A 16,484-nucleotide genomic window follows, 5' to 3' on the forward strand; every position below is an offset into this window, starting at 1 on the left:
CTCTATTAACATGATGAAAAGGTTGGGAGGCATAAGTTGGTGGGTTTTGTCTTTATTAAAGAAGGTAAATGCTAAGGCCAAGGTGAAAGTTGGAATTGCAAACAATGCTCCCTTACTTTTATGACATCATTAAGCAGCGATCCGTCTCTTAGATAAAAGCTGTCTTCCTCTCTCTAGATCTCTCTCTCTCTCTCTCTCTCTGGACTTAAAGTTTCAATCTCAAAACAATCTGGTCCAGATCCATATATGATGTTTTTTTGAATTTGAGAAGAACATCAACACGGGAATATTGATTGGAATGTAAATGGGTCAGATATATCCTGCTACCCATCCAATTGCAGAACCGCCCTTTAGCTGGATCAGATACGATCACCAACTTCATGATCATATTTGATATGCAGTTTCAAAACTGAATTGGATCCGAGTTTGAGATCCTAACAGAATGTGAGGAAGATCCACCCGATTAGATATGTAGATGTTGAATCTTACGCTGTTCCGATATGAATTCAAGTTTAAAAAATATGATTTCACACCCTTCGATGCACACAGAACATTTCTTGAATAGCATAGTAGGGTTTGCCTAACATGATGCAATATACAATCTTTATATCAATATCATTTTATATTGGCCAATGAACATTATATCAGCCCATCCCAAAAATCTCGGCCGATACGATTTTTTTCTCTCCTAATTTTCTTATTTCTTAAGAGCCATTGGAATTGTGTTTTACTTTTTTATTTAAAGAATAAAACAAATAAATCTTTCTCGTCAGTTCAATTCTTCTGGGCATTGTTTATCTAACCTGTAAATGGTAGATGCACAACATTCTAGTTCGCTGGTGTCTATGTTTTACGTAGACTTTTAGAGTAACGAGAAAGTCGGAAAGGTTTCGACCTCTTGAGAGTAGTTCTCTTTTCAGATCGTGTCGGATATGACTCGATTAATTCTCAAGTAGAGTCGACCAATCGGGAGCTCAGTATATATGCTCATGGACCCAACTAGAGATCCCTCTCTATAGCGAAACCCTAGAGCTGAAGAGCAAGGAAGCATAAAGTGAACAAAAAAAAAAAGGGGACTACAAGGCGTTGTTCAAGATAAGAAAGAGAAACAAGAAAAGGAAGAGAAGAATATGCCCAAGCAGTTCAAGAAGCCAAGTAACCGCTAGTATTCCAAGTGAAGCTTATATCAAGTTTTTTTCTTTTTTTTTTTCAGTTTTACAATGAGAAACAAGTTAAAAAGAACATTTAAAAAAGATCTCAAAATGCCCCAACTTTCCTTTTTTTTTTTTTTTTTTTTTACTGTGAAGGCGATTATCGTCATAAAATATTTAAGATACGAATGCAAAGTGTTCAACAGTATAAGCCGTTAATGTTAATAGCACACCCACATGCATCACTGGCTAAATTATCACCATGTCATAATTTAAAGTTTGTGTCCTTGGTGGTGTTGGGCAATACGTTTACGGAGATTATTTTTTAATATTATTTTATTGATTTCTTTTTTTTTTTTAATTTTTGTGAAAAGGGAGCCTTATTATGAAAGAAAATTAATGAGATGAAATTCATTTCTATCAAAAAATGAAAAGGTATGGCCTAGAGTCCCTCTACTTGTTGGGGCTAATCCCATGCTGAAACTTTTCAGCAAACATATTTCATTATTTTAATTTAAAGCAAACAAACAAAAATAAAAAGGCACCCAGCTAAATATATTTGAAGAATCTTGGTAAATTAACTGAGGACAATTCTCTACATGTTCTTTTCACCTGTTTTTCTGCCTCTATGGAGAATTACTAGGTTTCTTCTAGCTAGGGACCCTTCAAATGTATAAAGAATAAACTTTACTACTCATTCTACAAGCTGGATGCACTCTGTGGCACTAATATTAGCGTTTAGTGACGCATGATGTGAACTCCATTAATTTCTCACTTCCACCATTTTTGTTCCTTGATCCTTTGACACCAGAGGGAAAATCTAAGTATCAAAATGTGTGATAGGAAAGCATGAAGTGGAAGAAAATGAGGGAAATACAATCAAGAGGTCAACAGCACAACATCCACTTGCTGGAGGCCAGGATTTAAGACCTTCAAGTTGGAGGAAGTAAAGTTTGAATTTGATGCGTCTCTCTCTGTGTCGTTTGGGAGGATGTGCCTTAGAAAGAAAAGGAAAAGATGCAATAGCATGATTTGCTATGGTAATTTACATTGTGTTTACTCGTGGCAGGGGCAAAGCTACATGCGGGCATGTGTAGGCAGTTGCCCAAATAAGTAGTGCTGCACACGAACCGAGTCGAGCCCGAGTTTACTCGAGCTCGACTTAGCTAGAAAAACCTCGAGCTCCTTATAGCAAACTTGAGTTCGACTCAATTACACAAAATCGAGCTAGAACTCGACTCGTTTAACCCATTTAAGTCGTTTAGGTGTTAACTCGTGTAAGCACCAACTTGTTTAACTTGCATAAACGTTTAACTCATGTAACTTGTGAAAATTTGTTTTTGCGATAAAAGTTAATACCAGTGATTCGGTGAACCGGTTTTTGCAATATTATATAGAGTGTCGATTTGCGAGTCGAGTCGAGTATAAACAAGTCGAGTTCCTGAAGCTCGAACTAGACTTGTTTATTGTTTCGAGTATCTTTGTAAGCTCGAACTCGGTTCGTTTATAAACGAGTTGAGCACGAGCCGAGTTTTTTTGAGCGAGTTCGAGTCGAGCCCAAGTTGGCTCGGCTCGTTGTGCAGCCCTACAAATGAGACCGTGAAAGCCCCTTTGTGTAGAAGCTAGATCTAGGTTCAACAAAGTAGAGTTGCACCTAATGAACCTAGTTTCTTGCCTCGCACCTCTGTGAAGACAAAAGCATGGTGCTCCCTAGCCATAAATTTCTGACTCCACCCCCAAGTCTTAACATAGTTTTTTCGACCCTTTGTCATATATTTGCCTTACTAAAGAGAAGCATTTATTTACCGAAAAATATAGACTACCAGTTCACTCGAGAGATGTTGGATGTAACTGAAAGCCCTATAAATTGTTTCTAAAAACATAATAAACTGCATTAAAAACTAGTAAAAATGTCTTTCTGATAATGATTAATTTTTAGTCATATGACAACAGAACAAATTTTAAATGTTGTCTTCAATTCACCACATGTATGAGAAAAGTGCAATAACCTGAAAAGGCATCTTATCTTAGATGCCCTTCATTGCACCCTAAAAAACACCCATAAAAGATAAACAACGTTTACATGTAATGAAATTGAAGCGTAAAATAATGAATATAGTAGTCAATTGGTTTATTTGAATGTATAGCGTTAATAATTATTTCATAATTTATAGTGAGAAACATATCATGAACTTACCTTTACTGGACCTTATTAGCTTTATCAGCCATAAATTCAAGACGGCCAGAAATGAAAGGTAAAACACAAGGCCCTTTATTAGCTTTTCGGCGAAGCTTTAACAATTTCAGAGCTGATTGTGGAAAAAGGTCATTTATTCTAGTGCAAACAGTATTGAAATGACCAAATTACCCCGGTACTTTAAAGGAAGAGCCCCTTTGTAAGGTTAAAAAATGAGAGAATAATTTTTTTTTTTACAAGGATTGAAGCTGTCATAGAAGTCCTGTCGTTTTTAAAATGACCAAAAGGTTTTTCTTCCAAGGATGTTAACGGATCAGATTCGAATTTGATGTATCTTAAATTTTTAAATCCCCAATTTGAATCTGACTTTTAAATTAACATTCAAATCCAAATACACCTTTTAAACACCAAACCAAATTTGAACAGCATAATAATACGTTAAAAACTGATTTTCAAAATTTATGGATGTTAGATACAGGGTCTTATTTAAAAATGTATCTGAATGCAACCATATATTCATTTAAAACCAAATATGAATCTGGACTCGATCTGATATCATTCTTTAAATCTAAATTCGATCTGATTTCTTAATAGGGTGTCAATTGGAAGTAATTTGGCCAGATACCCGATCTGAACCCTATCTATTGTCATTCCTACAAAAACTGTTTAAGGAGTCAAACAAGTGGGCTTCTTAGCATTAGCATGCATTTTATTTCAGTGAAACTCGTCTATCCCCAACTCATATATTGGGGGATGAACAAAATAAGAAAAAGATAAATTGAATATGGATGCTTGTTGATATAAACATGAGCATTGAAAGTAAGGGGTTTACTTGGCGTCGAAGGGCATAGCACAGTTGTCCGACAGACTAGGAGCAGGGGCGGAGGGAGGGGGGACCCGCCTAGGCCTTGCTCCCATCCCAGCTAAGTGAAAAAAAAAAAAAATTATATTAAAAAAGTTAAAAACTTGTAGTTGTGTAATGTATTTTTTTTATTTAAGTTTAGTTTGGTCCTACCTGGGTAACTTTATTGGACCGTTTGGTCTGCCCCTAAATAGGAGCGCACGAAATAACATGTTTCTGTTTCGACTCTCATGACTGCAATATATGAAATAAACTAAAGCTGAAGGGTACATTACACACTACTGCCATTTTTTATGTCGATGCAGATCAAGACCCCAGAAGCAGAAGGAGGAGCATCTTTCAAATGGGTAAAGGGGTTTTACTCTTTAATTTCATGTATTAATCAAGAAGAAGTGATGTAAAACTGAGCACGTAGCTGATAGGAATTGAGGATAAAATTGAATTGATTCCTCGGAACAAAGCATAAATTGAATTAGAAAAGAGATGTCAAAACTTGAGCACAAAGAAAGGGAATGTGGGCACCTCATTTCTGGAAAGATGAACAAAGGGAAGTGGGTGAGACTCAACAAAGCCAGACAAAATCTAGTGGGAGAAGTTTCAATTCTGCATCACATTCACATTCTTGGATCTATTCAAAAAGCGAGCCCTTTGCTCGCCAAAAAGGAGCAAAACTTTCCTTTTCCTCTCGTGTTAAAGCAGGAGTTGTCCCGCCGTTGAGGATTCTTGGAGCTTTAATAAGTTGGGGTTGACACGAAGCCGACGTGGGTTTTCTTTGGAATGTTTTGTTCTCCCTTTGTTCTGACCAATCGGCTTATTCGAATTGATTCACCCGGGAGTGATACATGTCATATACCTTTTATTTTTCTTTATTATTTTCAAATATTTCTAACGATCTTGTTCTGACCAATCGGCTTTTTTCAGACGAGGGGACAAGTTCTTAGACTGATAGGAAGTTCTTAGATTGTTGATGAAAGGATCAACGTTTACACTTCCGGGGGTTTGTCGCCATGGTTTCTTCGCTATTATTTTCCTAGTTTGCAAGGTGCAAAGCAAATTTTAGTAATGGCGTTTATTACAAAGGGGTTTACTTTGATCACCTTATTTCTTGTCGTGCTGTAGAATTCCTTCCTTCTCGTTACTCTGTGGTGCCTCTTTTATTTTTGGTTCGTTTACTAAATTCAGCCTTTTGGTAGCAGTTGATCTATAACTCCCAGCATATGGAATTGATCCATTTTTACGCTACGTAGTCAAAAGCGTGCCTAGCTGCTGGACTCGGCAGTTTAAAAGCTAATGGGCGCCTCAAACAGAAAAGATATTATTTATCTAGTTTTTAATGCTAAAATCCAGTTTGTCCAATTTTTGAAGTTATATTTGAATCCAATCGAAATCCAAATCTTAAGTTATATCGATCTAAATAGGACTTTTAAGTTATATCTGAATCCGATTTATAACTTTTAAACCATATGTAAATTTGATCCATATCCGATTTATGTACAAAAAAAATATATGGTAAACACCAAATGAACTATGAAACTCATTCTTCACATCACACTAGCTCAAACTTGACTGGTGATAATTGTCATACAAAAAGTTAAAATTTGCTCCAATTAACTCAAAGAAATTAAAATAAAAAAGTCAAACCAGTAAATGCATGAAAATATCTTTCTTCATTTCTTCAACCATACCCAGTACTAGAAGTAAGTGTTGCACAAAAAATTACTACATGAAGCAGAACGTGGGAAAAATATAAGTTATGTGAATTGCATAATTCAGGTTTTCTTATTAGGTGGCTAGTATATGAGACAATTGAAACATTTTTTTTTTATTACTTGCTAATAAGAATGTATTTGAGATGTCATTGCCAACATAAAAAGCAATCAAAATGAACAAAAATCCAGGTAGCAGCTTTAAGTAACCAGGTCTCTTTCTTTCATAAGTCTGAACAGCCAAATTTGATTCTCTTGCATGCTTATGTATACATTTTAATGACAAAAAAAAAACATCAAAATGACCAGCAAGTTTCTGCACTGGTTCGCCTAGTGCCACAAGATTCATCTCTCAAAGTTCAAAGAGTTCCTTGTACAACTTGCAGCTCCAACATCACAAATCATCATCAAATCTGGGAACCATCTTTCTGCTCACAGCAGTTGAAAGTCCAGCTTAAGATCCTTCAGCAAGTATAAAATTTATAGGATGCTATATACACAGTTGCTATGTGCTTCCAGCTTGACTCCCCTCGACCTTTTCAATTCTTCAGCACCCCAAACTGGCTAGTCCAATATGACTGACTACAAACAGCAATGCAGCAAGCAAGAACTGACTACAAGTCTTCTAAGACAGCCCCAGGAGCAATCCAGATTCCAAAGATTTTAAAACCCTTGGTTTTCTTGGGCAAAGAAGGATAAATGCCTTTCAGGACTAATATAGAACATGTGAAATAGTTAAGAAATCCTTTGCATTGATGTTCTTCATACCAACCACATCAACCTCTGTTGAAATTGAAAATGATATGCTATGATGATTTCATAACAAAAGATGGATATCACAAGACTTCTTTGGTCAGGTAAGTACTAAAGTCTGTTGTTGCAGATATCAAAACAACTCAGCAGAACATCTTATTTACTATAGCACAAAGAAGTGGAAACTTAATAATGAAAAGAATAACCTGCATAAGATCATTGAAAGCCTTTACCTATCATGTATCACGTGCAAGTCTAGCAAAGGAAGATACAAACTGGATTACCGCCATAAGCTCACGTGATCCCTGCATTCATTTATTCATACTTCCTCATGTCTATGACACTTTGTTGATCACATCTATAGTTAAACCATAAAATTTTGGAGGAAAACCAACTTGTTATATGAGCTTCTGTTCAAATAGGAAAATGACATCTAGAGTTTCATATGTGTGCTGGCATAAGCAAAGGATGTTGAAGGAAATTCAGGCACTTACACATGCTTTATCACATGTAGTGAGCCCAACACCAATTGCAAAAACAGGAATACCCTGCAACAGAAAACTGCAACTTGTTAAGTCCTTCACATACTGCAAATGGCAAAGGATGATCGAATTTGTTGGGTTACTCGCCCGGTTACTACCTAAGGGTTACTACCTAAGAGTCTGTTTGACAACAATAATATATAATTATCTATAAACATGATAAGATTTATACTTGATAATTTACACATATAATCAGTGGGCCAACCTGTGTGTGAATCACTAGTCAATTTTAGCACAGAAGATGCCGAATATGTGAAAAGTACCTCCAGGAAGCAGCCCGCGGCACCTACTACATTCAGATCTTGGACAGTCCCTTGCACATTGAGGGAGTTTCCACCACCAGTATCTGTCAAGAGGGCATCTAGAAAAAAGAAAAAAAAAAATTACATAAAGTGGAGCAATTTCTTTTCATAATACACTCTACACAATCTATATGATATCAGTACGCTATTTCAAGTATCATGACTGAATTTAATATATACCATAATAGAATAATCTAAGATATTAGTACACTTTTGTCCTGACAGTTATATATCTGCTAAAAATGGGATGAAGATCCCAAAGTTACCGCTAATCTCAGAAAATTTTGTCAACACAATTACTCAAAAAACTGTAGACCAATCCCAGTTGATCCCAATTGACACTACACAGGTCAATTGAGGCTCATTGCTGGTTCACCTACTAGAGACCTAAAAACTGCCTCTACCAAAACAGATCCGTCTCAAAAAAAGTAAAACAAAATTACCATAGAGTGAAAAGGAAACATAGTATGTGGGTCCCCTGGCCTTCCAGAACCCATAGTCATCTTCATTGAGAAGAGATCCATCTCCTTTATCTAAAAAGGAAACATCAACCATGAACCTCAAATTTTGAGCCAATAAAATATCTACTTGATTCAGTAAAATGAAAAGCATAGCATACAATAAATGTAGAGAAAGGCTGAATCACATATATTTAAGTACATAGAACAATACACTGCCAAAAGGTTGTGCGTTTTAATATCTTATGCTTCTATATCGTAAGAAGACTGCAGGATTATGTTGAGAACCAAAAAAAACTACGCAGTAGGAATGGGACTTTAACATAGGGAGACAATTTGAGAGAATGAAAACGTATTGTTTCCAACTATCAAAATGTATAACCAAAGCTGCTCAACAGTTTTCACCATCCTGAGGACCCATATCCGCTAGAATAAATTTTATAAATCTTAATGTCGCCAACAATGCCAAACCTGGCATAACTTCGATGTTAAAGCCGTGCATAAAAATTACACATCCAAAGCTAAATCCTCAAAAAGGATAAGTGGTTCAGTTGAAGCATTTTTTGGACTTTGGTGTACAGTAGGTTTGGGATTCTAACCTTGTAAATACGGACACCTTTGTTTCCCCATATCCCTGGCCTGAAAATCAGTCAGCAAATCATGCCATATGAAAAATGATACTTGAAAAAGGTTTTAGATTGTGATTCAAGTAATTCGAACCAGTGAACTTGATATAACCCAACAGACCAAGGCGGGATAAACACATTTGCAGGTTTCAGAACTCTCAGCACCCGAAGCTCATCTGCCAGACAACCCACATGGGAAATAAACACATTTCAGTTTAGAGCTCTCTTTTCATCATCCTATCTGCATCAAGAGAACACAATGGTATCAATGACACACAACCATACTCAAACATAAGGTTGGTCTTACTTAACCCATTAAAAACAAAACAAGAACCAAAAGTTGGATTAATCTACATACATGAAAGAGCCTGATTGTAAGTGGAAACATGGCTTGAAAGCGTAGGACTGGAATGACAGCGGAAGCCACATTAAACAAAAGCCAACGGAGAAAAAGAAAATCTCAAGAAAAAATAAACCATCGAGGAAGAAGAACAGAGGAAAAGAAGCAAATTCGATTTGAGAAAATCGGAAACACGAACTTTAATTGAATTGGTTGAAGAGCAAATCAGGGGATGAATCGAAGTTCCACAAATTGGGAAGGAAAAAAGAAAAATGAACGAACCCATAGGAAAGGAACGACAGAGGAGCTCATCCCTTATTTAAATGAAGGAGAAAAAATGAAGAAAGAAGGATGTAATCCTAAAGCAACTGAAGGAAACACTACCATCAAGAACAATAAAGAAGAGGAAGAAGAAGCAACAGTGAGAAGAGGAAAAAAGGGATACCCTTTTGTTCTTCGGCTGTCTGCTTTAACAACATAATAGACGTTGGATGATAAGGGCTACCCAAGAACGGGGAGGAAGAAAGCATTGTCATCGTAGTAGGTTTTCGTCTCTCCCGTGCTATTTCAAGTCCAGCAGCTTGTCTTGAGGGAAGGGCAGAGAAGTAACGTCGTCGTCCTGGCAAGGTCCTTGTACAATATGTAGAACCAAAGGGGATCAGGAGAGTGAGAGGGCGATGTCGATGTTAACCATAGCTTCCTCATTAAACCCATAGTGTGTCGTCGTGTACTACTATTTTTTTTTTTTTCATCTGCAGTCTGAACATGGGAATTAAGTGTTTCGGATCGAAGCACGAGAGATCCAAATCCAAGTTCAACCCCCCTTTTCGTTTATCTGAATCCAGCGAAGTTTAAATTAGACAAAACGAGAAGTAATCATCAATCTTCCAATTGTATCAATAACAAGTTAAACATGTCAAAAAATTCAGATTTAATCTGGAACAGGGAATATCGGTTTAAACCGGATCCAAATATGTGCAAATGATAACTTGTCATGTTTCAAAACTTCAATTCCAAGAACAAGATCGGTTCTGGACCCGACGTGAGGTCTAAATCCAGACCGACTGAACCTGCCTGCACACCAGATGATTGATGACCACGTTGGAACAGTCAATCTCTTTCGCCCCGCAGAAATGTTATTCCAGTGGATCTTGAACCGATTGCTCCTCTATCTTCCCTGGAGGCTGAGGACCATCGTCTCGTTCCCATCGTCCTTCCGTTCCGTGACCTCGAATCTGGCGAGGTCTCAGAGAATTCTAGCTTTTCTACATTCTTTTTTTTTTTTTTTTTTGAAATTTTAACGGTTTATTGAATTGTTCATTTTATGAAACTAACCTTTTAATTTATTTGTTAGTTCAAGTTATGTTCAAGATATAGTGTTGTTTTCTCTTCTTCAACTTTTCAATTTTAAATTTTTTGCTTAAAGTTTTCATGCTTGCAATGGCAATTTTTTTGGAGCAAACATTTTTTCAGCATTTTTAGGCTTAAATTTAAGTTTCAAAGATTATGAATTTTAAGCACTTAACTTAATCTAACTTTTGGTTTTGAACCTAATTTAAATTTTTAATTTGTGTTTTAAATTTGAGACCTTTAGTCTTATTGTTTGAACTCAATTTTAATATTAGAATTTTCTTTGACCTTTAGATTTGAGTTTAACCTTTTTTATATTGTAATTATCACTTTTTTCTCAAAATATATTTTATAATTTTTTCTTCAATTTTCATTTTCAATGTGTAGGCAGTCATCTTTTCTTTAGTTGTTTGATTATTTATTTTATATTCTGGTCTTTTGAAAATTTATATGGTTTTAATGAAAGGTTCATTTTATGTAACTATTGTATAATTTGTTTTGTTAAATGAAGTTCTGTTTAAGATATATTGAAGGGAACATGAATTTCAATTTCTAATTTAAATCTTGTTTTTCAATTTTTTGGCGTTCAATTTTCTTGCTTTAGTTTGTCTTTAACTTTTCATTTTAGTTTTTTTCTTTTACTTAAAAGTTTTCATGCTTGCATTAGTAGTTCTCTTCAAGTGAGCTTTTTGTTACGAATTTCCATTTTTTCAATTTAAGTTTAAATTTCAAAGATTTTGAATTTTTAATATTTAGCTAAAAATTACTCTAATTTTGATTCTAATTTAAAATTTTAACATGCATTTTAAATTTGAAACCCTTTTACATGTTGGAGTTGTATATTTTTACCTTAAATTTTAATACCAAAATATTCTTTTAACTCTTAGGTTTGAGTTCAGTTTTAAATTTTTATTGTGCATTTTAAATTTTAAGTTCTTCTTGTGTATTGGAATTTTATCCTCTTGCGTTCAACTATTTATGTATGGATTTTACCATAATAGAATAATCTAAGATATTAGTACACTTTTGTCCTAACAGTTATACATCAAAGTTACTGGTAGTCTCAACAAATTTTGTCAACACAACTACTCAAAAAGCTGTAGATCAATCCCAGTTGAGGCTCACTGCTGATTCACCTACTACAGACCTAAATCAGATTCCTGTCTCAAAAAAAAGTAAAACAAAATTACCATAGAGTGAGATATCTTGCTGACTCAAGAAGGAACTCAAGTAACAACGTCAAACAGCAACACTCACACAATTTAAATTATTCACCATTCATCACTACAATTAAGAAAAGATAGATGGGAATTGGCCGGGATGGTGGTGCTCCAAAGCACCTTAACAGAACCTCTTCTTTCAAATAGCAAAAGATCACAACCCAAACCCTAGAGGAAGAAGATTGATGAGAATCGCAAATGATGCCGGTGGCCGGATAGTGGTGCTGCCGTGCCAGAAGGGTGCTCATCTGGTCGACGGAAGACGGGAAGAGAGAGAGCAGTTGGAAAGACGGAAGGCTGAAGGCGAAGGGTGGTCTCAGGTCTGGTTGTCTGGTCACCATGGTCGACGGAAGAGAGAGCAGTAGGAAAGACGGAAGAGTAAAGACCGAAGAGAAGACTTCGGTAAACAGCGAGTGGGCTTTTTCCTTCTTTTCTGACTGCCGAGCCCTTCCAAAGGAGTTGACTAAACTAATTAGCGACGGGCTACAGAGTTGGGAAAGTCTGCAAATCAAGTCTCGATGTTTGTGTGAACCTAATTAACAAGCGAGAAACCATGGCTGATCAGTGACGTGTTCGCAGCAAGTATGACGCAATGAAAAAAGAAAAAAGAAAAAATACAACTTGGTTCAAATCAACGAAGGATCGTCCTTTCCACTTTATTGAATTATAATGAAAAATTTGGTTGTTAACATTTCCCTATTCATCACAACTTGGTTGTTAACATTTCCCTATTCATCACAACAGTCAAGTGTGGCCTAGTTTCTTAGCACATGTGCACTTCAAAAACTCCTCTTGAGTTATATAGTTGCTAGTTTTGTTTGCTATCCTCCATTCTCCTATGTTAGTTGTAAGAACATCACTCAAACCCTTCAGATTGAGTCTGCAGGTCCTCTTTTGTTGGGCTGATAATGGCAAAAATGCTATTCAGCATAGGTGGCTTGCTGTTCATGATGCAGAGAAAAGTTCCAATTGCTGATAATGGCAAAAATTTCTCGCTCCTAAAAAATTAACATTTCAAAGTAATGTTCGTATCTTCAATTTGAAAATTTAATTTATAAAATTTATACAAAACATGCCAAATTTGAGATGCAAATAAACCTGAAATTTACAAAAAAAAAAACAGATAACACAAATTTTTTGTTATGAAGATAATGAAACAAAAGTTGAAAATAAAAGGGATGAAAATAATTAAAGACAAAACAAGGATGCGAAAACTCAAAATATGTTGTGGGATAAGATAAAAATTGAAGTAGAGGGTTACACATAAAAACCCAATATTGTAATTCAGGAACAGAAATATAAATTTCAAACATAAAATCCATACATAAAAAGTTGAATGAAAGAGGATAAAATTCCAATACACAAGAAGAACTTAAAATTTAAAATGCACAACAAAAATTTAAAACTGAACTCAAACCTAAGAGTTAAAGAATATTTTGGTATTAAAATTTAAGGTAAAAATATAGAACTCCAACATGTAAAAGGGTTTCAAATTTAAAATGCATGTTAAAACCAAACTAAAATTTAGCTAGCTCAAAATCTTTGAAATTTAAACTTAAATTGAAAAAATAGAAACTCATAAAAGAAGCCTGATTCCACGAAAATTGCCACCATAAGCATGAAAACTTTAAGCAAAAAAACTAAAATTGAAAAATGGAAGGCAAACGAAAGCATCTAAATTGAAAATTTTAAAAGATCATAAATTTAAAAAATGAAAAATTTGAAGTTAAGTTCAAACAAAATTTGAAATTTATGTTAAAATTTAATACATCTTAAACATTATTTAAATTAAGAAAATAAATTAAACCTTCATTAAAAGATATAGAAAATTAGGCAGTGATCTGCCACTGCTTGTAAAGAGTTCAAATCCCAGTGTAGCTTCTTCTGTGACTTGAAGAAGAGTATCTCCCTTTGTTCACATTGTTGAGAACTAGAAAGAATTTGCATCTCATTTAACTAAAACCATTATAATTAAAAGTTTCATGGAAACACTTATATGTTCCTCAAGCACAATCGAGATTCGGCTGGGTGAACTTTACTCAATAATTAAGCTTTTTTCCTCTCCATCTATACAATTACAAACATGATGAATGAATCATCTCGTGAGGACTGCCAGTATTGTACAATTGAATCGACTCCGATTCCACAACTGTTGATTATGAATTGATAACATAAGGAACATTATTAAAAAATTAAATGATATTTGACCGATTATCTCTATGGCTATGGCTGGATTTTTTTTCCATTTTGTTTTATTAAAAACTATCTCAAAAAAGGAAACTTGTCAAGCAATTGGGCATCTCAAATACACCCTTTACTACAGTTTTTAACAGCATCAAATAAAAAAAGAAAAAACTATTCGGTTATTACAGAAGTAGTTGCCTGATTTCAAGTCCTTTCTCTCTCTTTCTCTGTTTAAAAACTTTAGAAAATAATTAAAAAAAAAGGTATATGACATTTATATCAATTCGAATGGGCCGATTGGACTGCACAAAGGCACAACAAAATATTCTAAAGAAAACTCAGATTGGCTTCATGTTAAGCCCAACAACTTGATTTTGACAATGCTTTGAGAATCATCATGCTGCGTAAAGAGTTGCCACTCCTCAGACGTCGCCCCTCGCAAGTAGCACCGGGCTCTTGAAGGGAAGAGGGAAGGGCAGAATCCCCTGTTTCACACATTGCAGAAGAAGACACAGCAAGGTGGATGCCCTGTTTCATACGTTGCAGTAGAAGACACAGCAAGCGGACGAAAAACAGAGGATTCCAGCCAGCTCAGGCGATGGTTTTGGGCAAGGATGGGTTCTTTGGAACCACAACGAGCAGGGGATGTCTAGGACGGCGGTATAAGGACCAACAGATAAATGCACCGGCGACGGTTTGCTGCTGAAATGGAATGCTGAAAAAAAAAAGAACTATGGCTGAACAGAGGAGCAGCAGGAACTTGCATAAGAGAGACCTATGTGACGATTGTGCAGAGAAACCAAGGTTGCATAAGAAAATATGAACCTTGGCTCTGGTACCATGAAAAAAGAAAGCAGAAGGTGACACAGGCAAGTGAGTAAATCTCTTTCTATATATGATTTGAAAGAGTTTTCGTTTTATTTATAATGTTTATACGGTTGATACAAAAATAGTTACAAGATACAACGTGATGAGGCAGCTATACATACGGTAAAGAGTTGCAACATTTGAAAACCTTCTCTTGCTGGGATGAATCTTCACACGGCAATTCCTGATTGCCAATCTTCATTTCTTCCTTTATTTCTCCACACGGTAATCTTTCATTGCCTCTTTCCTTTTGACATCTCTTTCCTTAACACTAAAAGTGACGCTCTCCAAAGAAAAACACACGAACACCCACGGCAAACGCTTGTTCCTTCTGCTGTAATTAGAGCACGAAACCAAACGGACCAAACCTCTGTTCTGGGTGCTTCTTCTTCCCCACTCAAAGCGACGCGAGATAACTCATGCATACTCCCGCTGTAATTAGAACTGCCACAGTTGTGATGAATAGGGAAACAACCCGAAGACAATTTAGACAGATCTCACTCGTTTCCAGGTAAAGAGCAAAGATCCTCCAATACAACGTGAGAAGCAAACCGATGGCCATCAGGAAAAAGACTGCTTCCAAAGGAAGGCCAAGCCAAGCAGAAGGCAGCGCCTTTACCAAGCACACTGATACAAGCCCCACAATCCAACTGCACTGAATAGCAATGAGAGTCGAACCTACGGCACCCCAATCAATTAAAGCCTGCGATTGCAGCCCATCGTTATGTGATGAAGAAGGACCGGGCAATGGTAGAGAGGAGGAAGAATCACGGAGGGGGGTAGACGTAGAAGCGACGGGCGACACGGCAGTTGAGGGATGTAAGGAGTTTGAATTCTCTGAGACCTCGCCAGATTCGACGTCACGGAAGGTCGATGGGAACGACACGATGTTCCTCAGCCTCCGGGCAATGGCAACAACTAAGAGCTTGGAAGCCATGAAGCTAGCTAGCTATTCTCCGAATGCACTAAACTCTCATGTTGTGAATGAAGCAGTGTGAGAAACGCATAAGAGAAGCTGCGTATTTATAGAGTTGGGAGACGCCCCAACAGTAACATATGAAAAGGCTGTAAAGGAGCACTAAGGGTCGTTGGTAGATCCCTGCTGAGAATATATTTCTTTTTCCACGAGGAAAAAAATGGAGCACTAAGGTTCGGTGGAAGTCTTTTTCCTGATGGCCATCGGTTTGCTTCTCACGTTGTATTGGCGGATCTTTGCTCTTTACCTGGAAACGAGTGGGATCTGTCTAAATTGTCTTCGGGTTGTTTCCCTATTCATCACAACTGTGGCAGTTCTAATTACAGCGGGAGTATGCATGAGTTATCTCGGGTCGCTTTGAGTGGGGAAGAAGAAGCACCCAGAACAGAGGTTTGGTCCGTTTGGTTTCGTGCTCTAATTACAGCGGAAGGAACAAGCGTTTGCCGTGGGTGTTCGTGTGTTTTTCTTTGGAGAGCGTCACTTGTTAGTGTTAAGGAAAGAGATGTCAAAAGGAAAGAGGCAATCAAAGATTACCGTGTGGAGAAATAAGAGAAGAAATGAAGATTGGCAATCAGGAATTGCCGTGTGAAATTCATCCCAGCAAGGGAAGGTTTTCAAATGTTGCAAACTCTTTACCATATGTATAGCTGCCTCATCACGTTGTATCTTGTTACCATTTCTGTATCAACCGTGCAAACATTATAAATAAAACTAAAACTCTTTCAAATCATATATAGCAAGAGATTTACTCACTTTCTCTGTCACCTTCTGCTTTCTTTTTTCATGGTACCAGAGCCAAGGTTCATATTTTCTTATGCAACCTTGGTTTCTCTGCACAATCGTCACATAGGTCTCTCTTATGCAAGTTCTTGCTGCTCTTCTGTTCAGCCATAATTCTTTTTTTTTCAGCATTCCATTTCAGCAGTAAACCGTCGCCGGTGCATTTCTCT

The 16,484-nt window shown here is 36.4% G+C and overlaps 1 protein-coding gene across 6 annotated transcripts; it reads right to left on the minus strand.

The window, feature by feature from the left end:
- Window positions 1-6,111: 6,111 nt before the first annotated feature.
- On the minus strand, window positions 6,112-9,625 carry LOC116258414 (uncharacterized). Of its 6 annotated transcripts, none has more exons than XM_031635556.2 (7): window positions 9,383-9,625; window positions 8,719-8,838; window positions 8,571-8,610; window positions 7,957-8,046; window positions 7,475-7,572; window positions 7,164-7,217; window positions 6,112-6,974 (listed from the first exon to the last, which is right to left on the minus strand). In XM_031635556.2, exons 3-7 carry the CDS (start codon window positions 8,599-8,601, stop codon window positions 6,906-6,908), a joined length of 342 nt encoding a protein of 113 aa, XP_031491416.1. In that variant the 5' UTR covers window positions 8,602-8,610; window positions 8,719-8,838; window positions 9,383-9,625; the 3' UTR covers window positions 6,112-6,905. The 6 variants fall into 6 exon arrangements, with proteins under 6 accessions (XP_031491416.1, XP_031491415.1, XP_031491413.1 ...); XM_031635555.2 differs by having other exon boundaries at window positions 8,692-8,838; XM_031635553.2 differs by lacking the exons at window positions 8,571-8,610; window positions 8,719-8,838 and having other exon boundaries at window positions 6,112-6,498; window positions 6,903-6,974.
- Window positions 9,626-16,484: the final 6,859 nt, after the last annotated feature.

The sequence above is a fragment of the Nymphaea colorata genome, chromosome 8 (assembly GCF_008831285.2).
Source record: "Nymphaea colorata isolate Beijing-Zhang1983 chromosome 8, ASM883128v2, whole genome shotgun sequence".
Lineage (NCBI taxonomy): Eukaryota > Viridiplantae > Streptophyta > Magnoliopsida > Nymphaeales > Nymphaeaceae > Nymphaea > Nymphaea colorata.

Bases quoted from the DNA above. Each gene is read 5' to 3' on its own strand.
- LOC116258414 (XM_031635553.2), bottom strand. From the start codon at position 9,473: ATGACAATGCTTTCTTCCTCCCCGTTCTTGGGTAGCCCTTATCATCCA. The intron at 8,047-9,382 runs GTATCCCTTTTT...TTTCCTTTTTAG, and splicing joins GACAGCCGAAGAACAAAAGG to ATAAAGGAGATGGATCTCTT. The intron at 7,573-7,956 runs GTAATTTTGTTT...TCTTTTTTCTAG, and splicing joins TGTTTCCTTTTCACTCTATG to ATGCCCTCTTGACAGATACT.